Source organism: Penicillium bovifimosum (genome assembly GCF_028826915.1).
Source record: "Penicillium bovifimosum strain IBT 22155 chromosome Unknown utg000007l_segment0_segment0, whole genome shotgun sequence".
Classification (NCBI taxonomy): domain Eukaryota; kingdom Fungi; phylum Ascomycota; class Eurotiomycetes; order Eurotiales; family Aspergillaceae; genus Penicillium; species Penicillium bovifimosum.
This window is the reverse complement of record NW_026622716.1, coordinates 1,415,922-1,441,352: the sequence shown is the minus strand read 5'-3', so window position 1 is coordinate 1,441,352 and position 25,431 is coordinate 1,415,922. Positions and strand designations below refer to the sequence as shown.

Sequence of the window (25,431 nt, the reverse complement as noted above, 5' to 3'; positions counted from 1 at the left end):
TCCGATCGTTGCCGCTTCCTTTTTTCCCTTTTTTTCTTTAATTTTTCTTAATATTTCCATCTTAACTACTTGTATATACGAATATACTTCACTTTACTCTTCTACCCCCCATGCGCTTGAACAACTGAACCCATGGCGGAGGGAAGCGACAACCTCTCACCAGTCGCGACGACCCCCGCGATCGCCAACCCCCTCAGAGCCTCGACATACCCCGCCGGTAAGTTGGAGTCACGGCATTTGGAATTCAATTCGGCCTGGCTTGAGGCTTTCTTCATGCGCCACTGGCTGCGACTGAACTACCCCGCCTATTGCACGTGCAAAAAGCAAATAAAAACAATAAATCGCATACCAAGAAGAGGCTGAGGCTGACGCAACTATCAGGCTCGGCCACATCAGAGATCCCATCGGGCTCAACCCAAAGTCTGCAAGATGCCCGGAAACCCAATCGCTCACCGGTCATTGGTGGCCCGGTGCGAGAATCCACCTGGAATAGTCCCCTCGAGGCCAAGACCGAGTCAAGTGCTATAGATCCATTGTCGCAGGTAAGCACCGAACTGCAGGAGGGAATACCGCATCAACGTATTGGCGCATACTTTGCGGCTGATCCGGTCATGTGTTTGGCGACTCGCGGAGATGCAGATACGGGGATGCAGAGTTGTGGAGCAAGAGCCGGGCTGACAGGAAGACTGTGCTCCATCGTTTGTAGCACATTATCCAACGGACCAATACCCAAAAATCAATTCCTCTCAAATTACTTGGGAGGGCGTCTTACGAAGCAGAGGCTGTGGGCTCCGAGTACGGCCAGTCAGAACAAAGTCAACCACTGGGGGATTCCACGTCTACGAAGGGCCCCAAGGAGAAGAAGTGAGTTATTAGACCGAAACTTCCCGCCTATCTTGGAATCATCAGTTACGCCGAAAGTTTGTGTCGCCGGGCACTTCCGTGCTGGGCTTCTCTTTGCGCCTCCCCGCATAGTCCAATTTAGAAGATCCCATCACCGGGAGTTTTACGGCGACGACATATATGACCAGTGGCTGACCTGTGTTTACTTCTTGTTCCCTACAGAAAAGTCGTCTCATTCTTCAGCCGAATCATTGGAGGCAAGAGAAAGGATCAAGTCTCTGAAGCGGAAGATGATCTCTCGGAACCAGAGGCGAGCCGCATGTCCGTCGACGCTTCCCATCCAATTGGATTCATACCTCGGCATCCTGCTCCATCCAAGTACTTAAAGGTGCGGGCTCATTACAAAAAGGTCAAGACGTTTGATCGCGTATTCTTGGCCCAAGAACTGGAGGGCAGCGGTCCGTCGCCGAAAGCCGCAGATAGACGGATATCCGGGTCCTCCGCTTTGACGAACAATGGCGAGAATACCGGAAAGGCCGTTTGGGCACTCATGTTTTCTAAGGATGGTAAATATCTCGCAGTGGCCGGCCAAGATCGCAAGGTTCGAGTATGGGCGGTCATCTCCACGCCGGAGGAACGTGAGGAAAGCAACGGAGATGCAGAGCCCACGCCCGTCGACGCGCAGGAGCCTCCCAGGTTAAATGCCCCTGTGTTTCAAACTAAGCCTGTACAGGTATATGAGGGGCACACGGGTAGTATATTGGACCTGAGTTGGAGTAAAGTACGTATCCTAAATATTCGAATGGGTGGGAGACATGCTAATTTGCGAGCCAGAATAACTTCCTTCTGTCCTCGTCTATGGACAAAACGGTACGACTATGGCATGTCTCTCGACCGGAATGCCTGTGTTGCTTCCAGCACAGTGATTTTGTGACCTCAATCCAATTCCACCCCCGTGACGACCGGTTTTTCCTTGCTGGTTCTCTCGACACAAAACTGCGACTCTGGAGCATCCCAGACAAGAGCGTGGCTTTTGTGACTGCTGTACCCGACATGATCACGGCAGTAGCATTTACTCCAGATGGGAAATACTCCATTGCCGGGTGTTTGAATGGTATGCTTAACATTTATGACACAGAGGGCTTGAAAGTATCGTCGCAGATTCATGTGCGATCAGCCCGTGGGCGCAACGCCAAGGGTAGCAAGATCACGGGAATTGATACGATGGTGATGCGCAAGCATGACTCTCAGGATGAAGCCGAGGGCGATATCAAGCTACTGGTTACGAGCAACGACTCGCGCATCAGGTTGTACGACTTCCACGGCCGGACCTTGGAGGCCAAGTTCCGCGGCAATGAGAACACGTGTAGCCAGATCAGAGCGACCTTTACCCATGATGGCAAGCACATAATCTGTGGAAGTGAGGACCGCAGGGCTTACGTGTGGCCAATTGGACCGTTGAATGGAGATTCTGAAAAACGGGCTGTGGAGGTATTCGAGACGCAATCCGCCATGGTGACAGCTGCAATCACAGCCCCAACCCAAACGAAACGAATTCTGGCGCTGTCAGAGGACCCGATATTCGACATCTGCAACCCGCCTCCAGTGGCTCTCGTCGGTCCAGAGAATACTCGCTCACTGAAAAATGCAAGCGCAGGAAAGGAGAATGGAGAGCTACACAAGCGCTCTGTATCAGCACCTCGCCACTCCATAATCAGAAAAATGGCACACGAATCGCCCACATACCTCGCACGGTCCGAGCATCCAGGCGGAGACATAATTGTCATTGCTGATTACTCCGGCAAGGTCAAAGTGCTCCGACAGGATTGCGCATATCAAAAACGCCGGTCCGAGAACTGGGACGCCAACACCATCTCACGCCGCATCCTCCGACGCTCAAACTCCGCCCGTCGCAGCGTCGCCTCCCTCGGCAAAGAATCCTCCCACAAAACACCATCCGAGCGCATAATCTCCTGGCGCAACTCTGTCGTCCGCCACCACCGCTCCAGCACCGATGGCTCCCGCTCCGGACTCCGAACCCGCAGTCCATCCCCCCAACACCGCCAAGCAAGCTTCAAACTGTCCGTATCCCGACCCTCAAGCCTGGGCCCCCAAGAATCCCTCTCCGCCTTTACATCCCCACCGCCATCCCCGCGCCGCTCCCGCCTCGACACCACCCGCACCGGAGCACACGGAAATGGCAACGTTCCTGCCAACCAACCACGCCCGGGAGTCGCTGCATCATCCGCAGATCTGCTAGCCAACGGCGAGGTAGATAATAATCCCCTCTGGCTACAGGGCGACCACAGCTACGCGTACTGGAATAAGATCACGCACGACGCCTTGGCCATGCACTCTCGGAACTCGAATGACTTGCTCCGTCCGACTACCAATACTTCGCGCGAGCGCAAGATAAGTGTCTCGGGTAGTATCCTGAGTAGCGATTACTCCTCCGTTGGTGATACCGAGGACGATGTATTGAAGTGTGATAATTGTCGCGGGACGAGCTTCCGCAGTGTCAAGGGTCGGGACGGGAAGCAGAAGCTGATCTGTTCGCAGTGTCATCGACCTGTTTCTTGACTTCTCTTGATTTCTTTTTCTTATTTCTTTGTGGATGCTGTTACGATCTACGATCTACGATCTATCATGTTCTGGTATACGATTTTGGTTGGCGTTTTTGTTCCCTGTGTATATTGGAGGGCTGGGCTGTTTCCATCGACTATATGTTCTGCTTATTGCATTGTGGATATTTTGTCTTTATATGTACAAAATCGTTTTCATTTGGACCCTGGGATCTGAGCAGGGTGTGTATAGTATCGAATGCAAGGGGAATATCAGATGAACTACCTACGTGGAACGATCACACATTTACAGACGAGGCTAGAGATCGCATAAACCCAAGCCACTTTTCGTCAAGAATAGAAAATACCCAGCTACCTAGTAAATACACAAAAGAATCAAGCAATGATCCCAAATCTGGAGGTGCCCGAGCAAAGCAAATTGATGCCAAGACATGGAAAAAGCCGCCAGCACACTGATAACCAACTCCACATCTCTCCCCGTCACCAACTTCACCAATTCCTCCCTCGAGCAGTGAACTCCCAAGGACAATTCACAGTTCAATCTCACTCACACAATTCAATCGCGACTCATCCCGCAACACGCAAACCAAACCATCAACGACCGACCCTCCGCATCCCACCAACCTCACCTCCACCAAGTCTCGAACTCATTGCAACCAACTCAAAATGCCCTACCTCCCCACTTCCCAGGCCTACCTGGAACAATCCGCGCAGTTATTACAAGCCTACCCAGACACGGTAAGACAACCCCAACCCTCATTCCTCCATGAGATTTCCAACTCCATCCACCCCCACAGCAGACAGCAACACCTCCCTCCAGCCCAACCCTAACCCCCCCCAAAAAGGAATAATGAAACTAACCAACCCAGACCCGAATCGTAACAAAATACAACTTCCCAAGCACACGCCCCGCCAACCAAAAACGCATCCAGAAATCCCAAAAGAACCCCAAAGCCGGCGATGCATCAACCCCAACCGTGCCAATCGCGTCCCTCACATTGAAAACATTCAATCCTACCACGGGGATCTGTCTGCACTACCGCACGAATAAGGCACAGGAAGTTAGTCGGCTGATTACGAGCCTGGGCAAGCTGGCTGCTGGTGCGGACGTTGCGGGGTTGGGGTTGTCGAGTGGGACTGGTGATGTGGAGATGGTTGATGCTCCGGTGACTGCTCCTGCGGCTGGGACTGAGGAGGTTGGTGGGAAAGGGCAGGGGCAGCAGCAGGGACAAGGGAAGAAGAAGAAGGGTGGGAAGGGGAAGAGGTAATCTGGTTTACTGTGTATTAAGGGGGGTGCTGTTGTCGTTGGCTTTTCTAGGATTCATCCGAAGATGAATAGATGCAATTCTGAGATATTGGATACAAAATTGGTCTCATTGAGGCTGGTTACTACAATGCAAAGTTACAGATATTAATCATGTGTTCTGTAGACATTCAGAGTAGAAGTACGTGTATTAGAAGCGTTGGTGAAATACAGGCACATTTACACAGAGACAGAGACATTGAGTAAGTAATACAAGACCTAGATAGATACAAAGCCCACCATCCATCCAGACATAGAGTCCAGGACAGACCAGAAAATAAAAAAGCAAGCAAACGCCATTCCCATGCGCGCCTCGGAACAAAGCATCAATCAATAAAGGTAACAGAATAACGGCGTAAGATCACGTGAAAGGGGAGAGGGTATAGAACAACACAAGAGGGGACAGAGAAGGACGTCTAGAAATCCTCATCGAAGTTGAGGCCACTGCTGGGGACCTTCTCGCCCTCGGCGTTGACCTCCTGCTTGGTGCTGGCCATGACACCAGCCTTTTGGTAGTCACCGACGCGCTTCTCGAAGAAGTTGGTCTTTCCAGCCAGGGAGATGGACTCCATGAAGTCGAAGGGATTGGTGGCGTTGTAGTACTTCTTGTTGCCGAGAGCCACGAGCAGACGGTCAGCGACGAACTCAATGTACTGGCACATCAGAGTGGCGTTCATGCCGAGCAGACCGCAGGGGAGAGCGTCAGTCAGGAACTCCTTCTCAATGTCGACAGCCTCAATGATGATGGCCTCAACAAGCTTGGCGTCGGGACGGTGGTTCATGTGGGAGAACAGCAGACAGGCGAAATCAGTGTGGAGACCCTCGTCACGAGAGATGAGCTCGTTGGAGAAGGTGAGACCGGGCATCAGACCACGCTTCTTCAGCCAGAAGATGGAGGCGAACGAGCCAGAGAAGAAGATGCCCTCAACGGCGGCGAAGGCGACCAGACGCGAGGCAAAGGTTGACTCGCGGTCGTTGATCCAGCGGATGGCCCATTCGGCCTTCTTAGCAATGCAGGGAACTAGGGTCATGTTAGCCAACTGAACTCGCGTAGTCAGAAGATAAGAGGCACATACTGGTATCAATAGCGTCGAAGAGGTATGTACGCTGCTTGGGCTCCTTGATGTAGGTATCGATGAGCAGAGAGTAGGTCTCGGAGTGGATGTTCTCCATCATAATCTGGAAGCCGTAGAAGCAACGAGCCTCGGGGATCTGGACCTCTCCACTGAAACGCTCGACAAGGTTCTCGTTGACGATACCATCGGAGGCAGCGAAGAAGGCAAGGACGTGGGAGATGAAGTAGCGCTCATCATCGTTGAGACGGTTGTGCCAATCGTGGAGATCCTTGGAGAGATCAATCTCCTCAGCGGTCCAGAAGGAAGCCTCGGCCTTCTTGTACATTTGCCAGATCTGTTCCAGACGAAGATGATTAGCATCGATTTGAAGATGTCCACTTTACGCGTCCGACGCGTCGAAGACGTGACTTACCTCGTGGTACTTGATGGGGAACATGACGAAGCGGTGGGGGTTCTCCTGGAGGAGGGGCTCAGTAGCCTCCAGCTCCTTGGGAGTAAGAGCACGCTTAGGCTCCGCGGTCTTCTCGGTGGCGTCGACGGGCTTGAGAGACGCGTTCTCCTTGCCAACCGACTGGAAGTCGAGCTTCTTGGCGGGTGAGTCACTCATCTTGAGGTTCTCGAGGGAGGAAGCAGCCTAAGAAGGGGAGTTGTGTTAGTCAAATCGAGGTTCACGACGCGTCAGGCGCGAGGCAAGAAGCGTGACATCACGAACCTGCTTTGAGGGAGTGAGTTGAGCAGCCATTGGGGCGAGTCTATGTGTATAATATGATCACAAAACGAATCGTGAACGCAAAAACAGCAATTAAGAATGAGGTAGAAGCTTGGAAAGTGGGATGAGAGATTCAGAGTTGAGACGAGGGAAAAGAAACTCGATTAAGTACTGCCCGATTTCTCTTTAGCGCGACGTGCTAAGTCACGTCGCACGTGACCGCGCGCAGAGCTTAGGTAAAGGCGCGTCGTTCCAAGGGTCCGCTTCTTACCTTTTTGGGTCATGCCACTTGGTTCCCAGCAACATCCGAAGATTGTCTGAGACCATTCCAGCTCCATACGTACTCCATTCTTGTGCATACTGAGGAGATGAGGGCATTCCGATCTTATCTCAATCTATTTATTCTACGATCATTGATCAATGGACGGAATTCGACCTTGATACTGAACTAGTTATGCCTACATCGGAATCATACGCAGTAAATACCTGTAGCGACCTACACACATCACGCATCAGACATAAGCACGACCACGCGTCTCCATTTTTTTTCCCTCAATCTCCACTATTGGTGATTTGATCATGATCAGATAAGCCAGAAAGCCCACCAAAACACGCGACGCGACTGAAAAACAAACCGGCTTTACGGATTTATTGGATTTTTCCTTGGCCTAGATCCAGGCAGCAGAACGTCTCATTCGCCAATTTATCACTCATCCTTGTTCGATGGCGTAAGGGACTTCAGCTCGGCTCTCCACACGCGTTCCAGCTTGGTCCAATCAATCCGGATATCCGTACTCCGTACACAGCCAGTCCTGCTCATTATTCCTCTTGGAACTTCGATCCCACGGTGATAGCATTCAATAAGTTGGCATGAAGTTGCAAATACATACATAGCAACGCCCTGACATGTGGCAGCCCTGTCAAGTACCAGGAATGGAGGAGCTGGCACCCAGGAGATGGCGCCCTTTACCGCATCCAGAAGTTTCTCGGAGGAGACCCCGGCAACAAAGAGACGTCGATCAATAACCGGGTTGCGCCGTGCCCCGTACACAGTATGTATGTTGTAGAGTCGTACTTCCTACATAAAGCGAGGGGTCTTGCCTGTCCCCATCTTATGTGCTCAATTGCATGAAACGCCTCTCGCAAAGGACTAGTAGTAGTACGGTCATCTGTATATTGACCTAGGCTACCCAGGGCCTTGAAATGTGGCGAATGATCCCTTGCAAGTGCCTTTCAGGCTCGGTTTAAGGTTTGGGTGCACTGGCAACCCCCACATACTTGTGGTCTATTCAATGGACTAGTGGGAATCGTAGGGAGGTGCCTTGCATCGCCACGTGTTAGCGCGTTCTCGCGTTTCGCGCCCTACGGGGGACCCGACTAGGTAGTATTAGGACAGGTAAACAATTCACACAAATATATTCCTCGTGCTGTGTGAGCAATATTATGTACAGACTTTCCATTTCAATACACGAGGGTACTCTATAAAACGCCAGTTCGATATCGAGTCAAAAACAGCCATGCGACATAGCACATCCCGAAATGGAACCCCAGCCAGACCAATGCAGACAACGGTAATGGATCTCGCGGCAAGATCTCTGAATATAAATCACATGAGGCTTAGATTCCTTCGCGGAAAGAATCAGGGAGAATACGATCCTCGACCCGGCGCATCAGCTTATTAGTCTGCTCAGCCAGACTCAAAGTCAAGATCTAGATGTGGAGTTAGCTGGTGAATGACAAAGCAACGATCGACTCCAGAGATATCACTCACGGTGTGGGGCAAGATGCGGGCTAGGTGAGCGAAGAAGCCCTTGTAAATGGCGAGGGGACCCTCGGTGCGGATCGTCTTGAATAGACAGTCGAAGACACCGCCGTACAGGTTGCCAGTCTGATTGTACATGCGGGCCATGATCGTGTCTAGAAAGCAAAGTCAGCGAAGAAGAGAAAGTGCCATCTTCAAAGGGACATACCAGGGGGATGCATGAAGCAGCACACAACGAAACCAGAAGCTGCGCTACTGGCCAGATGCAAAGCGGGACCCTCCTTCATGTCAAGGTGACGGGTCAGACGGCGCTTGGCGAAGAAGTATGTGGGGAGTTGCACGGAGCTGCCGAAACTGGTACGGATCATAGCTGCATCGACACCGCGATAGATACCCCGGATACCCTCTCCCTTGTAGATCTTAGAGAGACCATCCCATGAGTTCTTATAGTTGTGCTGAGTGCCGACAGGAAGGAACGGTGAGCTAGACTGAAGGCGAGTCTTGACAAGGAAGAAGGGAGATCCCGCTGCAGCTCCAATTACACCTGAAGCAGCTCCTGCGAAGACATTGGCACCCAGTGACTGGACTTTAGGATCATCGTAGATGGCAGTTGTGACGCTCGCGCGGATAGGTTCGTAGAAGCCCAGACGGCAGCCGTTGAGCAGGACCTGGTAGATATACTGAACACATGTGTGGTTAGCCCAGGTGTTCGAGGGGTCGAACAAAGGAGGCATGACATACAGCAGATCCGATACCCCGGAATAGACCCCGAGGTCCTTCATTCTGAAGAATGACCTTGACGCCGTGGAACACGCCCTTGTATTTCTTTACTGCCTCGGTCTTGGTCTGCAATTCACCCTGCAACTGAAGCCTTCGGACCGGGCATAGATGTTAGGACCATAGCTCATCGGATATGACATGGGCAACACGAACCGAATCTTGACGGTCTCGAAACTGTGAGTGACAGTGACCGCACCGCATGCTGCAATGCCACCAGCAATGAACGCGCTGTTCAACCACAATTGCTGTTAGCGCATGCTCTATACATCCTGGTCGCACATATCTCACATACCCTCCAGTGGTAGCCATGCTGGTCTATGTGCAATATGTGTCGAAGATGACTTTGTTCAAGATTGTCGGTTAGCGGAGGATGATCGGACCCGCAGGACGACACAAGCGCGGCCAGAAGCGGAGGTTCCGCAGGAGGTTTGCGAATTGATGAGACTATACAGCCTGGTCGCAACTAAATTGTCGGTAAATGCGCAATGTAATCACCTAGGCCAGATTTTGAAGAAGTCTGAAAAACGCCCAGAGATAAGCCGGGGACTCAAAGCTTTACATGCGGCGAATCGGCTCGGTTAAACGCTGATTCGCCAATTCAACCAAGACCTCCGGCGTCGGCCCCGGAATATTTATGTCAGCCAAGGCGGTGACCTCAGACCCCGGCTAGCGCAAAAAAGCCCCGGAGCTTCATCTCGGAGCTTGTTGTTTGGACGCCCTAGCTGTTTCTCACATTCTCCCTGCTTGATAAAGTGCTGCTCGCACTTTTTGAATTATTTCAGTACTCTGATCGCTCCTGCATTTCCTAAACTGACAATTCATCATGACCGAGGACCAATCCACACCTCAGCAAGCTCCGCCCGCTGCTCAAGCTCCTCTCAAATCGCAGAAAATCACAGATATTGTTGACACCTTCCGGCCATCTAAGGTGAGCTCAAGCACAAAATTGGCGAGACAGCGAGATCTGACAAAGCTTTTCTATAGGGGTTTCACCCTTGCAAAAAGGACCCATCCAAATATGTGACTTCTTTGGACTTTGACGACCAGGGCGACTTCCTGATCGGCGCCGGCAACGATGATAGCATGCACGTCTACGACGTGAAGGAGGGGAAATACAACAAATCAGTGGCAAGCAAGAAATATGGTGTTCATCTGGCGAGATTCACCCACCACTCCCGTCAAGTCCTTCACGCGAGTACCAAGATTGATAGTATGTGCTTTGGAACCGGGGTGCTTGAATCCCTCGCTCACCGTTTACAGATAATTTGCGGCTACTGGACCTCCACAATGAGGGATACATTCGGTATTTCACTGGAAGTAACGACCAAGTAACCTGTCTAGCGCTTTCACCCGCCAGCGATGCCTTTATGTCTTGCTCCAAGGATGATACTGTGACGCTCTGGGACCTGAATTCAAGGAATCCGCAAGGAAAACTGAATCTTGCGACGCCATATCTCGCTGCATTCGATCCTTCGGGCGCCGTCATTGCCATTGCTTCCCAATCCACATCCTCAGTCCTTCTCTACGATTTCCGCAACTTCGATAAAATGCCTTTCTCTACCTTCGACCTTGCTCCATACGAGGAGAGATGCACACCCTCGACGCGTGGCCGGGCATGGACTCGGTTGGAGTTCTCCAATGATGGAAAATATCTGATGCTGGGAACAGACTACCATGGTCACTATGTTCTAGATGCCTTTGATGGTACAGTCAAGGCTTTCCTAGCCGGCAAGAGTGGAGCATCTGGTCGTGCTGCGCCTATATCCACGACTGGCAAGCCTCTCGGACAAGGCGATGCATGCTTCTCCCCTGATGGTCGATATGTTTTCGGTGGCAATGGTGACCAGCATGGCATGCTTGTGTGGGATCTGGGGCAGATCGGCGGCGGAGACATCAACCTGCAGCCCTCAGCCCGGCTGTCATCTCCGAGCCGCACCGCCATGGTGGAATACAACCCGCGTTACAACATGATTGCCACCGCTGACAAGGAAATCATTTTCTATGTACCCGACGACCATGGCAAATCGTCCGAGAAGTAGATCCAGTCTCAGATTTCGAATGATCTTACAGTCTCAGCCAAACCCCATCCCAAAGAACACTACAAGTCTGGGAACCATACGAAGCATCTACCGAACAGACACCACCATTTTCTCCACTTGTCACATACTGTCGAAGCCCAGGAGAATCGTTCTATTTGAACATGTCTAGCAGATAGCCGAACCTCATGGTTATGCTCTTCTATTTTTATCTTTGCCCACCAAACTCCGCGCCGTGTCACAAATCCAGACGTCTGGGCCCCTGAGGTCATCATCGCCATCCCTGTTCTTCTCAATGGTCTCCTCAATCTGCTTGTCGATTGTGCGATTGCTGGAGATGGTCGTCAAACCAGTGACCCAGCCGTATAGAAACACGCTATAGTTGATATCCGATAGGCCTTTCTCAACTTCATGCACTACTGGATGGAGGCTACCCTGTGCCTTAGCCGAATCAATCACCTGCAGAGCTTCAACGACCTTGATGGGGAGTTTCCAGTCCGTGGGGAGCTGATAGTCGGACAATTCTTGGAACTTCTGGAGGATAGCCTTGCAATCCATTCCGTCGTACGGTGGTTCTTCCAGCAACATCCGAGTCCTGCTCTTCTCGGTCTCTGTTCCGATTGTCTCCACAATCTCACGGAAACGTGTGACAGCCTCTGTGGTAGCGACGAGTTCACGACCATCCATGGCCGGCCAGAGCTCAGAACTTAGCAAAGGCTTTTCCCGTTCAACTTCGATTTGTCGAACGATGGCCCTATGGAAATGTGGTGCCAGCGGGATGTCCTTGATGTGTGACAAGTCAGATACCAAGGCAAGCAGTAAAGTGCAGTCGACATTCAAAGTCGAAGTCAAGTTCTTGAAGGGCTGAGGCAGGAGATGATCCAGTCCGGTTCTCGTCTCAGTGGGCGGAGTCTGGCAATCAACCCGAATACCATAGCTCCGCATCTCATTCAAAATAGCATCAATCGCAGGAATTTTCCCTTCCTCAATCTTATGCATAACAACCCGTAGCCGAGGATGCTTATATCTAACCCGAGTAGCATCAGCCGCCTTCCTCAGATCCCGAGCCAACTTGATGAGCTCCAGTTCATCGTCATCATCCCCATCCTCTTCATCATCAAAATTCTGCAACACAGTCCGCCCTTTCCCCCCGTCATCAGACCAATCCTCCTCATCACTATCACACTCCCACCCCTTCTTCGCCATCTCAAATAAAAGCCGACTCTCCGAAATAGTCGACACTTTAACCCACTCCTCCCCATCATCAGCAACAATATCCACAAACACACTCTTGCGCTTATCTTTATTAGCCTGTTTCTTCGGCTGGCCATCAGAACCAGCCCTTTTATTCTCCTCCGCGCTTTTCCTCTCCGTCGTCTTCGTCTCCCGATCCCAGTAGAATCTCTTCCCCAGCGCAAGTAACCCAGAACAAGACTCCCGAGCAATACTCCAGACAGCCTGGTAAAACGGTAGATTCGAGGAGCGCAGCGCATGCACCAATCGCATCTCTATGTCGGATGCTTCCCCGTCTCCTGGTTCCGGCCCGGACTCTGTACCACCAACGGCCTTCTCAATCTGCTTACCCAGCCTCTGGAGAATCTTCTGCTCAGAAGCAACGCTCGAGCGGAACTGGCGGACCTCGACGAGCTGTGGATTGCGAAGTGTTGACTTGAGGAGGGATTGGTAGGCGTCTATTTCGGAGAGGAGCTGGTTGCATTCTTGATTGAGCTGGGCAGAGAGGGTAGTGCTGGTCCTTGTGCTTGGATCTGGCTTTGTGCTCGTGTTGTCGACCTGGTTATCATTGTCGAGGTCCTTGTCGGGGTTGGATGGGTCTGCGGAGACGCGGATATGTGCGTCTGGTGCCATTGTGTCGTATCAGACTCAGCAGAGGCAGAATTGTGTGCATGTGTTGCTCGGGAAGGATTGTTCGGCTCAGCCACGTGTGTTTCTCGAGTGGTTAGGGTGGGTTCTCTTTGTTGTTGTGCTGGCGGGGTCCGCGGGGCAGGTGCGATAGAGCTGGGGTGATAAGGATGGAACCAAATAACCTCGTTGGGAAAGAGCAAGTGCACCTTTCGGGGGTTCAGATGTTCGGAGTTGAGGTTCAATTGACCGACTCACTCGTAGGAGCTACTTTATAGGTGGGAGCTGGAGAGTTTCGGGACCTGAGAAGCCGGGAAGCTCCACATGAGGCTCTCTGGATGACTCAATGGAGGACTGCTCCACTTCGTTGCTTCTGGAATCCTATGGTCCGTTTCAGACTAATAATATCTAGACGATTGGTTCTGCTTTATTGGGTCATGATCTCGCTTTCTCCCCTGGACCCCTGGACATCTCTTGGACGAAAGTTGAGAAAACCGGGATATAGTACTTGGGATCTGCCGCATCCCAATGTGCCTACTAAATGCAAAGAACTGTTGCTGCTACCATGGAGACATACAGTATGGCGAGTCCTCGAAATGAAATCAATTTGGAATATCGATTCTGTTGGTTTCGCGATGAGCCTTGTTGATCTGTAGGTTGAGTAGGTTCAACCACTGATCAGTGAGGCTCATCGCGAAATATTCACTTTCGAGTGGTTGAACCTACTCAACCTACAGATCAACAAGGCTCATCGTGAAACCAACACTGATCAGTGTGGTTTCTACACGGCAATATTGCTGGTATGCGAAACGTCGAAGACGAAGACTACGGCGATTACTGGGCAGAGGGCCTACTTTCGAGGAGGCTCCTGCTCGGTGTAATCTGTGTAGTGGTTCGTAGTTGTTAAAGCGAAGAATGCAGGCGTCGCGAACTACCCCTTAATACACACAGACGCACGCTAGGTCACATGACTCTCCATGTTAACTTGTTGCCAGTCCCAACGGAATCATTCCAGTGTACATGTAGCCTTCTACGTGAAGCGAGAGAAGTATCTTGAATCACCCATGTAGATAGATGCATTCCAGCTTTCGCTGTCTCACTGGTAGAGACGCCGTTAAGAACGGATCCAGAAAAAAAGGCAGTTAGGTCCATAGTATAACTAACAAAGAGCCAGAAGAACTCGTATTCAACATAAGTAAGTATTCGAAGGGAAAGTCAACGCCATAACATGCTCACATCCTTCCCCGGCAACAGATTGTACATTGAGTAAAACGGCAACCTCACCAATTACCACACGTCTGCTTCTGATAGGTATCAGCTCTGATACCAACCGGAAACAGCATTCATTATAAGAAAGACCAGCCAAATTCAGGTCTAATCCTTGTCTTTACCGGTGAGTTTCTGTCTCTCGCTGGAATTGCGAGGTGACTCCTCGTCATCAGACCACCTCTCACCATCTTCCTCACCGACGGCGAAGATCGTCTCCTCCTCGAGAGACTCGCGCTGGCGAGGTGCCGAGGAGAATGGCTTGGGAGGAACCGGAGAGAGATCACGACGACCTTGGGCAGCTGAGCTGCCGGGATAATCGGGTGGAGCGTCATAGGCATCTTCTTCGTCCAATCCACTGCCGAATGATCGAATCTCGAATCCATCGTCGTCTTGGGCAAGCTATAATAGATATTAGTACTCGAAGATAAGGCTCTTTGGGATAGGGAAAGCTCCATACCTCGTCACTCATGGCGAAGCGGCGGTTGTTGACAGTCGGTCGCCACAGATAAGCGACAAATCCAATGTCGAACAGGTAGACCAGGTTGAGCCAGCCATCAAGCACAAACCATCTCGCCTTCCAGTGCTCGGGCACGAAGCTTGCGTCACTGCGTCCAGCGAAAGCAAAGGAGTTGATGAAGAAGAAACCGAAGATCACAACAATGCTGCCAAGGATACACCACCATAGCTTCTTATACATCATGGCCTTTGTCTTTTGCTTCCTGTCGACGAGATCCTTCATCGTGGCATTTAGTGAGTTCAAGGTCCACACGTAGAAAGCCGTCAAAGTTCCAGCAAGCGGCAGAACGATCAGAAGCACCAGAGGACCGGCGCTATCTGGGGTAATTGACAGACTGGCAATCGAATAGACAACTGCAAAAATGAAGTGACCAATAGCGAGGATGCGAACAAAGACCATGGTCCGGCCCAGCGAATGCTTGACCACGCCATAGCCCATGCAGACGATAAGGAGAAGGAAGAAAGAGAAAGCATTTCTGCCCGCATTGAGGATTGCCACGATGATCATGAGTGCCTTCGCTCCGCCGTTCAAGCCGTGGCGATTTTGGTATTCTTGAAAAGTCAGCAAACGTAGTCACGCAGAGAAGCAGATCGAGTATCTCACCGTAGAATCCCCACGTCATCAGCTGCTCGACGATCAAAAAGACAATGATTGCAGTGATGTAGTTTTGCACAGGCACTAGGCAGAGTTAGCATGGCACTCATAATGGGAAAACGTAACCCTCAAACGTACAAATGTCATAACGGTTCTGCACGTATAGGAAAGCCCAAAATCTAGAAGTTGGCGTAAGCATGTGCCCGAAGATTGGCCGAGTCCATCAAGTTCCCAAGAGACATACATTCCAATGACAGCGTACACAATGGTCAGAGCCCCATAGAAAGGCAGCTTTGCAATTTGTGCAGCGGGAAGCTCGCCATATGAGTTTCGGAAGGTAACTACCGCATTGTATTCCTGACCGGAATACGCATATGTGCTCACACAGTAGAATCCGGTCTTCCTGACGGGGTATCTGACGGCATCGGGGTTGTTGAGGTGGATGGCTTTCGAAAGGATAGGGTTGAGAGAGACATCGGTAGCGTTGCTAGTGAGAACGAAAGAGCCGAGTTGCTCTTCGGTGCATATCTTTGCTTCGACGTTCGAAGCATCACAGATCGTTTCCTTGGCCTGGAACCAATAATTAGCTGCGCCGCCTCGTTATGCAGAGTTGATAGACATACCTCAGCATCGTCGGACCGATATTGTCCAATCAATGGCTCATCAGTCCATTCGAAAATTACCAAGCTAGCCAAAGGGTCTTTCCCTTCGACTTCCGACTTGCTAAACTTCACCAAGATGAAGGGGTCAACACTTCCTCCCCAAGCTTTGCGACTGTACATCCCTGAGCATCGTTGTCGGTGCGCATCGTCAGATTTCTGCAATATTGCGATGGTCAATCATCGTCATCATTCAAGACAAGGTATGCACCCACAAGTTCAGCATCATTAGCAAGCGCAGAGGTTGCCAATAGGGCTGTCAAGCCCAGGGTCTGGAGCCAGCCCTTCATGGCGACCGTTGAGTTGAAGCGAGACTAGGCGCCGGGGTTCGGAATAAGGTCTTGAAGGCCAGATAGCATCAAGCAAAGGAATCAGCAAGAAGATAGATAGCCAATGTCGTTCAGACTATTCCCGTAAGACAATCGTATGGCTAAGGTGTTGTTAAGCCTGAAAGCAGCCCCAACCCGGGGAAACCTACCGCGCGTGGTCATTATCTAAGCGGGCACCGCCACTTTTTGAGTTCTCAAGGTCGTTGCTTTTTTTTTCGATTTACCAGTGTAATCCAGTAACAACAAGCATTCTTTCAATAGAGCCCACCATGCCGGCAAAGGAGCTGAACAAGCCATGCATGGATTGCAAGAATGCCGAATTCGAGCTCATTGTCCGCCAGAGGCAGCTTTGCAGGTATGCGACAGACAATCTGCAACCCCTCCAGCTCATAGTCACTAACCCTCTGCAGTTCCTGCTTTAGGCGTTTCATCGCACACAAAGTTCAGTCGCGCCTGAGTGTCTACAGGGCTTTTGGTCTTGACGGGCCTCGCAACCAGTTGCTTCTTCCTGTGTCTTTCGGCGTTTCCTCCTCGGTCTTGTTACACATATTATACGCCGATCGCCAGGCCCGCTTGAGCAATGGGCGTCCTCTGGGCTACGACTTCCATATTCTCGTCATTGAACCTTCAACTGTCGCGGCCACCGGTTCTCCCTTCGATAAGAACTACAAAGCACTTCAAAAGAATTTCCCAATGCCAGCCATCACTCGGATACCGTTCTACAGTATCTTTGACTATGTCCCAGAGATGCAAGAAATCATGAAGGAATATGGTGGACCGCAATTCACAGATGACAGCTCACGATCAAATGGAGAGCGGTTGGCTGCCTTCCGTGCATCCATATCTACCGCCACCTCCAAAACGGATATCGATACCATTTTGCTGACAAGACTCGTCGCCGAATTTGCGAAAAAGTCTGGATGTGAATCTGTGATCTGGGGTGACTCAGACAGCCGTCTCGCTGCGAAAGCACTGGCAGGTGTCGCTAAGGGACGCGGAGCTTCCCTCACCTGGCAGGTATCCGACGGCATCTCCCCTTGGGGTGTGAGATTCGAGTACCCGCTCCGTGATCTGTTCAAGGCCGAGTTGCTTCAGTATGAGAGTGTCTGTGCGGAGCTCTCCGACATCATCGTTCCTGATCAACCGCCCTCTGATAACGTCCTTACTAAAAACCTTTCAATTGACGAGCTGATGCTGCGGTATGTTCAAAATCAAGGCGCAAAGTATCCAGGTGTCATGGCGAACGTGGCCAGGACTGCAAACAAACTTAATCCGTCTACTTCTGGCAGTGCACCGACGTGTGCTCTTTGCGCTGGTCTACTCGGAAATGTCACAGGCAATTCAGGGGTTACCGTTGCAAATCAGGCAGAGGATAACCACAGCTCCCAATTCTGTTATGGGTGTATGCGGTCTCGGCCTGGGGAGCTTTGCTGAAGAGAGACCTTTGGTATTCGTGACGAGATTAAACTAATATAAACTGCAAACGTTGAGGGCTATCTGGAATCATTGGCAAACGATCATGGGGTATCTGGGACTGTGATCTCTATGTCTTCATGCATCGCATATTACTTCGCCCCGCCTCGTTCCAAGTCATGTTCTGGATGACCCGCTCCACCAAACCATCTGCCAAAGGAGCGGTTAGTTCGAGGCTGTGTGGCTGGCTGGGGCTTGGTTGGAGGCTCGGGGGCAGCATCACTCCTTCCCCCATGGCCTGATGGTTGAACGTTGTCATATGCCGGTGGTCTGTCGCTCACCACTCCGCCCTCCTGCCTATCAAAAGCCTCGGGGAGACTATTATCGACCTCAATTGTTTGCTCTTGCCTTCTGCCAAGATTCGACGCCGCTTTGTTACCCTTTTGACGCAAGTGGGCCTCAAGAAGGACAGCGTTTCGGGTGTTGGCTTTGTACACTGCATCCGCAACATCGCCGACGAAAGGAATGAGACCAATAAAGAAGTCGATAACCACGTTGATCACCATCTTCATCCGCAAAGCCGCAGGAAGTCCGCCATCGATCTCTCCGCAGGATCTAACAACCATCATTGCGAGTGCAGCGTCGCCAGCGTCGCCAATACTGCAAATTATCAGTTAGCCCTGATCAATTCTCGGCGCTGGTGCCATAGATCCTCGTAAAACTTACAATGGAACAAGACCGATCACACTTCCCCAACCGAAGCGGATACCACACAGATTGCAAAGTGCGTAGTCCAGCTGATAGGCTCTGCGCTTGACTTTGGTTAGGACCTTGGTATCGTTTTCCGAGAGGCCCGGCGGGTTGGCCTTGCGACGCTTTTGTGTCTTTTTGCCAAAAGTGCGACCAAGGCGTGACGCAGGTACTTCTTCGAAGTAGGGGTCCTAGATAGAGATCATTTGGTTAGCCCTGTCTCTCTTCACGAAACGACCCCGGTCAATCTTGGTAGTGCACTCACCTCAGTGCCGAAGTGATTCTTTGCGGTTTCACCTAGCACCCTCTTCCCAATCAAAGAAACCAGAACTTTCGACATATTTGTGTTAGGCCACGCAGTAGATCGCGAATAATGAACAGAAATTTATGATGGAAGAATTTCCTGGGGGAAGTGCTGAAGAAATAGACTATATAGCCTTTGATCTTTGCAGGCCCTATCCACAGGGGTTTCAGTAAGCGCTCGTTTCACTTAATTCCGGCAAGAACAAAGGGCACGACAGAATAGATGAAAAGGGTGCTTGACTTGAAACCAGGTGGATTAATATAGCAATCCTAAAGAACGTAGGGGGAGGTGCCTGAGCCCAAGTGTTTTGCTCGACAAACGTCATTACTCCAAATCTTGGAACCCGCTCACCAGCCACTTGTGGCGCAGTATTCCGTATCTGCACTGCCACCATGTACCTTAGTCACCCGATCATCACGGACCCCGTCCAGTTTGGGCAGCTCCAACATTGCTTCGCTTCCCAACGCCAACCATACTCTGTTCTCTCACTTGCTGTATACACCTCACGCAATCTTTGGGTATTGTCTTCTCCACTGTATACAGCTGCTCTCAGCCTCCACCGCAGTCCAATCGACATTCCTACACAGCTCTGGGTTGGTCCAGCCTTCCTGGTAGCTGCCTCCCTCCACCGTTTGCTTGCTTAACTCGACCGCTACGCTGTCGGATCGAGTGAGCACATTTACTTCTTGACCTAAAGAGTACTGAAATGCCAGCGCAAGTTCACCGATATGATCGAATCAAAGATGCGACTCGAAGACTGTAAGTGCCTGATTGTTGATCGATCGCAATGAGGACAGGTCACTGACTGAGGCCGGTGGGCCGTCTTTAACAGGGCTGGATGACTTGTGCGTCCGCTTTATTATAAACCTCCCACGGGAAGAGCTTGAATCTGTTGAACGCATATGTTTCCAAGTTGAGGAAGCGCAATGGTTCTACGAGGATTTTATTCGTCCGCTCGATCCTGCTCTCCCCTCGATGAATCTGAAGACATTCGCAATGCGCATCTTTCAGCATTGCCCGCTCATGTCCTCATGGTCGCATTATCATCACCTAGCTGCGTTCCAAGAATTCCTTGATTACAAGACCCGCGTGCCGGTCCGTGGTGCGATCATGCTGAATCAGGACATGGATGAGGTAGTATTGGTCAAGGGATGGAAAAAGGGCGCCAATTGGAGTTTCCCAAGAGGCAAGATCAATAAGGGCGAGAAGGACCTAGATTGTGCCATTCGCGAAGTCTATGAAGAGACTGGATTTGACGTACGCCAGGCCGACCTAGTCAAAGGGGAAGATGATGTCAAATACATCGAGATCACCATGCGAGAGCAACACATGCGACTGTATGTCTTCCGAGGTGTCCCCCGGGACACTTATTTCGAGCCGCGCACCCGAAAGGAGATCAGCAAAATCGAATGGTACAAGCTATCAGAGCTGCCTACTCTTAAGAAGAGCAAACAGCATGACGAAGGACTCGCAGTCGCAAACGCGAATAAGTTCTACATGGTTGCACCATTCCTGAACCAGTTGAAGAAATGGATCGCACAGCAAAAGAAGCGTGACGAGAATGCCCTGCCAGGTACAAGCCATATGGCACACACGGAGGGATATCTTTCTATGGACGAGAACGGGCAGTCCAATGGTACTCCGGGAATGCCTCTCGCCAAATTGGATATGCCTAGTGATATTTCCGAACTGGCCTGTGGTCAGGATGCCTCAGATCAGATCAAACACCTTCTGAAGATCGGCGCAGCGCCAGCGCAAGTTCAAACGCCAGGACTTGAATTAGCACAGGCTTCTGCTGTTGATCGTTCCAAGGCGAGCGAGCTCCTTGAGTTGCTGCAGCGTGGAGGCCAGAAGCAAGGATCTTTCAGTGCGTCCATGTCTACTCCGAAAGATACACACGTATCCAGCCTTCAAGCGGCGGGGCACCGGCCTCCATTGGGCCCGAACTTCTTCCCTGGCTTCCCTCAACAGCAGCAGAATATGGGCACAGCTCCCTTCATGCGGCAGAACTCGACGCCGTTCCACGCCGTTCCTTCTCAGCCCCATATTCAACACACCCAGAACGTCAACCAGCTTCTCCAAGGCAATACATTTCGGACTACGGCGCAGAACTGGTACCCCTCACACTCTGCAATTCCCCAATTCCCTCAAGACGCTTCGTCATCTCATTATCAACACCATAACCAACCACCTCTCGCTAGTGGTGCCTTGCCACCAAGTCAGATGCCCGCTCCATTCCAACGGACAGGAGATCCTGAATTCTCTGAATCTGCCCAGCTCACCCAGACCCAGGGCTCAGTTGTCCCTCCGGCGAGCAAGCTACCTCCTCCTAAGCTTACAAGTCATTCTTTGGCACTTTTGGAAGTTTTCAAGGTGAAAACCCCGAAAGGTCCGAGTCCGGCGATGTTGGCGGCTCCCTCGCAGGCACCTTCTCACGTGCGCAAGACATCTCAACACCAGGATAGTCTTTTGGGCTTACTCAAAGGAGCCCAGGCCCCGCGTGCCTCTGGGCCGTCTGAGCCAGTCGAGTTGTCGGGCAAACCTATCTTACCATCTACAACGCCCTCTGAAAAGCAAATTCTTCAGCGACCTCGCGACGCCCCCTACCATCCAGGTTATGCGGGAGCGGCTCTGACATCTGCTACCGTGTCCGGACCCTTGTACACCCGACAGTCTGAAGCAATTGCTAAACCTGTGACCAAATCAACCACTGGAATGACCAAGAAAGGTCATGTGCAGAAACGCGAGAAATCCCAGTCGCAACAACTCTCTTCGCCTATCACCATCCTATCGCGCCCGTCGTCGGCCAAACAGGAGGCAATCTCGCCGAAACCAATTGCACAAGGAATGCAGGTGCCGCCTGCCAAGATACCTGAAGCACCCCAAGCTGTCAACAATTTCAAGCCGCAAATTCTCCGTCGGTCAGACGCCACTGGCTACGAAGCATTAATGGCAGCAGCTCCCCGTGCGGAAGCCGCTGAACGGAAATCGAGTTTGCCAGGCATGGACGCCAACGCACAGGGCTTGGTGCCGCAAGGTAAATTCGACCGTCGACCGAGTCAAACGGCTGAGCAAAAAGCCTCGCTGTTGTCTTTGTTCAGCAAAACGTCTATTTCTCCCTCGGGTGTCTCTTCGAATCAATCCAGGCCACCTGTTGCCTTTAACCTCGTCAGTCCGGCCTCTTCCCATCATCGGCCAAACAGCGGACAATCTACCCCCTCAGATGGCGGCGCACATGCCAAGGTACACCAGACCTCCACACCAAGCGACAAGGCGTTTTTGCTTGGATTTTTGGAGGGTGTGGCCAAAGGCAACAAATAGTTATACGACCCAATAGCATAGCAACATTTGAACATTGTAATACTCCATGTATTATCATTATGTACAGCTCCCAGGTCAAGCCCTGTAAATTGGCCAAGTGTTCTTAGTCTGTTGATCCACAGTGTTTTTGATTCTGCCAATATCCACCGCCCAACGTCATCGGTCGATTTGTAAAGAAATAGATCAGCTCACATTGGCCTTTCAACAACAATTCAGTCATGATGCGTCCACGCCCCTCGGATTGTGCCCGCTGCCTGTCTCGCAGTAGGTTATTTTCAACAACAACAACTCAACAAAATGCTCCCTTCCCGCCGGCAGCAGGGTACAGCCGACTCACAAACCGCGGCCTGATATGCATAACCGGACTCGACAGCACAACCTTCCTCCAGGGTCTAATGACCCAGAACATGCTAGTCGCCAATGACCCGAACCGTAGCATCCGACGCACAGGCGCCTACACCGCATTCCTCAACTCGCAAGGCCGAGTCCTAAACGACGCCTTCATCTACCCACTACCCGGCGCAGAAGCCCAGGGCCCGGACTCAGGCTGGCTAGTCGAGGTAGAAAAGGACCAAGTGCCCGTCCTGTTCAAACACTTGAAGAAACACAAGCTGCGCGCGAAGCTCAAGCTCCGCGCCCTGGAAGAAGGCGAGCGCACGATCTGGTCGACCTGGAAGAACCACGCCGAGCCTCAACGATGGGCTGCCTACAGCCTCGAATCGGACTCACCGTCGCCATTCTCGCCCACTTCTGAAATCGCCGGCTGCATCGATACCCGTGCCCCGGGCTTCGGGTCCCGCATTGTCACACCGGGCTCCGACGGTCTGCGCACCCATTTCCCAGATGAAGAGCAGATTCCTGGCTCCGAGGTCCAGCTGGACTCGTATACTGTTCGTCGAATTCTGCATGGCGTTGCGGAGGGACAGAAGGAGGTTATCAGTGGAGCGGCTTTGCCGTTGCAGTGCAATATGGATATGGCGCGCGGTATTGATTTCCGCAAGGGCTGTTATGTTGGTCAGGAATTGACGATCCGTACGCATCACCGTGGCGTTACGCGGAAGCGTCTTTTGCCTGTTCAGCTTTATGATTTGGGTCAGGATGGGGCGAGTGCGCCGGATACTTTGACGTACGATCCTTCTGCTCAGTTTGCTTTGCCTGCTGGAGAGGCGGATATTGTTAAGGCTGGTGCTGCTACTCGCCGGAACCGCAGTGCAGGGACGTTTTTGAATGGTATTGGGAATATTGGGCTTGCGCTTTGTCGCCTTGAGGTTATGACTGATGTGGCGCTTATGGGTGAAACTCCTGCTCGTCCTGAGGAACATCATTTCAAGCTATCTTGGGCTCCTGATGCCGAGCAACCGGGTCAGGAGGTCGGTGTGCGTGCTTTCGTTCCACCTTGGTTGAGGGAATTCATATCCGGTGGCAAGGAGGCGAAACTTGCTCGCGGTCCTGAAGGAGAGGGTGAACGGGCACGGGAATTCGTCGAGCAATTGGGGGAAGAGGAAGCTGAAGCGCACCGACACTAAATGCCTACATATGACCTTGGAAGCGTCTGCTCACCACATGTATAATACAACTCAGAATGATATGATGTAAATAGCTATGCATCTCAGTTCAACTCAACGCATGCAAATAACGTGTTGGGGGTATCTCTTCTAATTATCTAAACAAACTGTTATAGAATCAGGCTCAGCCTGTTGGAACAAATGAAAACGAGGCGGACTGTGTGGACTATGAAGTATGAAGTCCGTGGCTAAGTGCCTTTGGCTGCTGCTGCGGCTGCTTCTGCTGCGTCTGCGGCTTCATCTTCTCGCGCCAGCTGTTCTTCAAGGGCTTTGCGCTCCTTTTCACGCTGGGCACTTTTCAGTCGCATCATCATCAGTTCTTGCAGACTTGGCGCAGCAGCTGAAGCCTTCTCTGATGGATTGAATGATGATGCTTTTGGGGCACCTGCCGCAGCAGATGCAGCAGCGAAAGAGCCAAATGACGGCGCGGCGCCGGGCTGGGGTGAAGATGTTGTACCTGGGAACTTGAAGGAAGGCTTGGCAGGCCCGTTGGAAGTGGTTGTAGATGGAATCGATGGTGTAGGCGTGGGTTCGGTCTCGGTAGACTTGGATGAGGTATCGGGACCTGTAGCAGCAGGGCTGCCTGTGCCTGGTATGAAATCAGGTTGGCTGCCCGTGGCCCAGAAGACAGACTCAATAAGACTCCATTCGTCATCCAGATTAGCACGCTGCCGGAGCTTCTTCTCGCTATCGAGGACAGCAGCGTGAGCGCTCACAATAGACGAGAACACAACCACACCCGTTGCAACAGTCTTCTTCTCCTTCTTCTCCCCGATACGTTGTCGCTTATCCTTCAGGGCGAATGTATTCTCAATCTTGCCAAAAGGTTTAAACAGCACAGCCAGCCGCTCAGTATCGAGCTCCATCCCACGGCCTTCCCGCACCCAGCGCACTTTCACCGCACGCTCAAGCTCAGGAACCTCCCCGCCGCCCATCTTTGACCGGTCCACCCGCTGGCCGGTCTTATCCGCCGCCCTGCGAGCCTCCTCTTCCTCCTGCTGCATTCTCCTCTGTTCCTCCTCAAGTTCCTTCTTCAATTTCTCCTCAGCCTCGCGCCGCCTCCTCCGTCCGTCCTCCGCGATGCGCTCAATCTCCCGCTGCAGCTTCTCTTCCGCATCCTCATCTCCACCTGCCGCCCAAGCTCGCTTAACACCCTGCTTGACACCAGCGCCACCTAGCTCGGCAGCACCGGCTCTCTCCCGCGCTTCTAGGTCCTCGCGCATTTTCCGCTTCGCCGCGCCCATCATCTCCCGCTCGCGCTGCTTGCGCAGCCGGGCTTCCCGCGCATTGTCGTACAGCTGCCGTACTGATTGGTCGGAGAGTACATCGTAGGCAATTTGCAGGAAGTGGAACTTGTCGATGTCGGCTGCGGTGGGGTTTGCGATCTTGTCGGGGTGGTACTTTAGTGCGGTGCGTCGGTATGCGCGGCGGATCTCGGATTCTGTGGCGGCTGGTTGGATGTCGAGGAGGACATAGAAGTCTTGGCTTGAGGCGGCGTGCGCCTTGAGGTCGTCACTCGACATCTTGGTATGTTATGCGACTGGATGCCGCTCTGGGAGGGTTGCGGAGATGAGGTTGAGGTGTTGGGAATGCAGTTTTCGTGGTCCGTGCTTGCTCTTCAAGGATAAGGGATTTCGAGTGTGTGATAGTTGTCAAGAGGGGATTATGTCCGAGTTATGACTCTAGAAAGTGAGGACTGAGGTGGTGTTGTTGAGATGGAAATTCGAAGGTTCAAGATCGGAGCTTGGGCGGTGGATCT

General features: G+C 51.8%; 12 protein-coding genes across 12 annotated transcripts; 6 read left to right on the top strand and 6 right to left on the bottom strand.

Moving 5' to 3' along the window:
* Window positions 1-132: 132 nt before the first annotated feature.
* On the top strand, window positions 133-3,423 carry N7515_009463 (WD40 repeat domain-containing protein; the record flags this gene model as incomplete). Its single annotated transcript, XM_056670207.1, has 6 exons — window positions 133-217; window positions 382-542; window positions 707-864; window positions 1,066-1,624; window positions 1,678-1,713; window positions 1,762-3,423. The coding sequence occupies 6 exons, from the start codon at window positions 133-135 to the stop codon at window positions 3,421-3,423; spliced, it is 2,661 nt and encodes an 886-aa protein (XP_056518006.1).
* Window positions 3,424-4,091: 668 nt separating this feature from the next.
* Window positions 4,092-4,693, top strand: N7515_009462 (SRP9/SRP21 family protein; the record flags this gene model as incomplete). The annotated part of the gene is made up of 2 exons (XM_056670206.1): window positions 4,092-4,163; window positions 4,295-4,693. The coding sequence occupies 2 exons, from the start codon at window positions 4,092-4,094 to the stop codon at window positions 4,691-4,693; spliced, it is 471 nt and encodes a 156-aa protein (XP_056518005.1).
* Window positions 4,694-5,144: 451 nt separating this feature from the next.
* Window positions 5,145-6,546, bottom strand: N7515_009461 (ribonucleotide-diphosphate reductase subunit RNR2; the record flags this gene model as incomplete). The annotated part of the gene is made up of 4 exons (XM_056670205.1): window positions 5,145-5,749; window positions 5,805-6,138; window positions 6,217-6,438; window positions 6,517-6,546. The coding sequence occupies 4 exons, from the start codon at window positions 6,544-6,546 to the stop codon at window positions 5,145-5,147; spliced, it is 1,191 nt and encodes a 396-aa protein (XP_056518004.1).
* A 1,584-nt stretch (window positions 6,547-8,130) lies between these two features.
* Window positions 8,131-9,364, bottom strand: N7515_009460 (putative mitochondrial oxaloacetate transporter (Oac); the record flags this gene model as incomplete). The annotated part of the gene is made up of 6 exons (XM_056670204.1): window positions 8,131-8,223; window positions 8,285-8,430; window positions 8,484-8,955; window positions 9,017-9,146; window positions 9,209-9,283; window positions 9,348-9,364. The coding sequence occupies 6 exons, from the start codon at window positions 9,362-9,364 to the stop codon at window positions 8,131-8,133; spliced, it is 933 nt and encodes a 310-aa protein (XP_056518003.1).
* Window positions 9,365-9,878: 514 nt separating this feature from the next.
* On the top strand, window positions 9,879-11,094 carry N7515_009459 (WD-repeat containing protein SWD2; the record flags this gene model as incomplete). Its single annotated transcript, XM_056670203.1, has 3 exons — window positions 9,879-9,983; window positions 10,040-10,265; window positions 10,316-11,094. The coding sequence occupies 3 exons, from the start codon at window positions 9,879-9,881 to the stop codon at window positions 11,092-11,094; spliced, it is 1,110 nt and encodes a 369-aa protein (XP_056518002.1).
* A 189-nt stretch (window positions 11,095-11,283) lies between these two features.
* N7515_009458 (uncharacterized protein) lies at window positions 11,284-12,957 on the bottom strand (the record flags this gene model as incomplete). Its single annotated transcript, XM_056670202.1, has 1 exon — window positions 11,284-12,957. The coding sequence occupies one exon, from the start codon at window positions 12,955-12,957 to the stop codon at window positions 11,284-11,286; it is 1,674 nt and encodes a 557-aa protein (XP_056518001.1).
* Window positions 12,958-14,325: 1,368 nt separating this feature from the next.
* On the bottom strand, window positions 14,326-16,280 carry N7515_009457 (uncharacterized protein; the record flags this gene model as incomplete). The annotated part of the gene is made up of 7 exons (XM_056670201.1): window positions 14,326-14,619; window positions 14,678-15,288; window positions 15,341-15,415; window positions 15,470-15,510; window positions 15,576-15,901; window positions 15,955-16,149; window positions 16,206-16,280. The coding sequence occupies 7 exons, from the start codon at window positions 16,278-16,280 to the stop codon at window positions 14,326-14,328; spliced, it is 1,617 nt and encodes a 538-aa protein (XP_056518000.1).
* A 308-nt stretch (window positions 16,281-16,588) lies between these two features.
* On the top strand, window positions 16,589-17,753 carry N7515_009456 (uncharacterized protein; the record flags this gene model as incomplete). The annotated part of the gene is made up of 2 exons (XM_056670200.1): window positions 16,589-16,674; window positions 16,730-17,753. The coding sequence occupies 2 exons, from the start codon at window positions 16,589-16,591 to the stop codon at window positions 17,751-17,753; spliced, it is 1,110 nt and encodes a 369-aa protein (XP_056517999.1).
* A 131-nt stretch (window positions 17,754-17,884) lies between these two features.
* On the bottom strand, window positions 17,885-18,822 carry N7515_009455 (DUF4112 domain-containing protein; the record flags this gene model as incomplete). The annotated part of the gene is made up of 3 exons (XM_056670199.1): window positions 17,885-18,392; window positions 18,459-18,673; window positions 18,748-18,822. 3 exons carry the CDS (start codon window positions 18,820-18,822, stop codon window positions 17,885-17,887), a joined length of 798 nt encoding a protein of 265 aa, XP_056517998.1.
* Window positions 18,823-19,529: 707 nt separating this feature from the next.
* N7515_009454 (decapping enzyme complex catalytic subunit DCP2) lies at window positions 19,530-22,107 on the top strand (the record flags this gene model as incomplete). The annotated part of the gene is made up of 2 exons (XM_056670198.1): window positions 19,530-19,545; window positions 19,619-22,107. The coding sequence occupies 2 exons, from the start codon at window positions 19,530-19,532 to the stop codon at window positions 22,105-22,107; spliced, it is 2,505 nt and encodes an 834-aa protein (XP_056517997.1).
* A 221-nt stretch (window positions 22,108-22,328) lies between these two features.
* N7515_009453 (YgfZ/GcvT domain-containing protein) lies at window positions 22,329-23,633 on the top strand (the record flags this gene model as incomplete). The annotated part of the gene is made up of 1 exon (XM_056670197.1): window positions 22,329-23,633. The coding sequence occupies one exon, from the start codon at window positions 22,329-22,331 to the stop codon at window positions 23,631-23,633; it is 1,305 nt and encodes a 434-aa protein (XP_056517996.1).
* Window positions 23,634-23,860: 227 nt separating this feature from the next.
* On the bottom strand, window positions 23,861-25,195 carry N7515_009452 (putative cell cycle control protein (Cwf23); the record flags this gene model as incomplete). Its single annotated transcript, XM_056670196.1, has 1 exon — window positions 23,861-25,195. One exon carries the CDS (start codon window positions 25,193-25,195, stop codon window positions 23,861-23,863), a length of 1,335 nt encoding a protein of 444 aa, XP_056517995.1.
* Window positions 25,196-25,431: the final 236 nt, after the last annotated feature.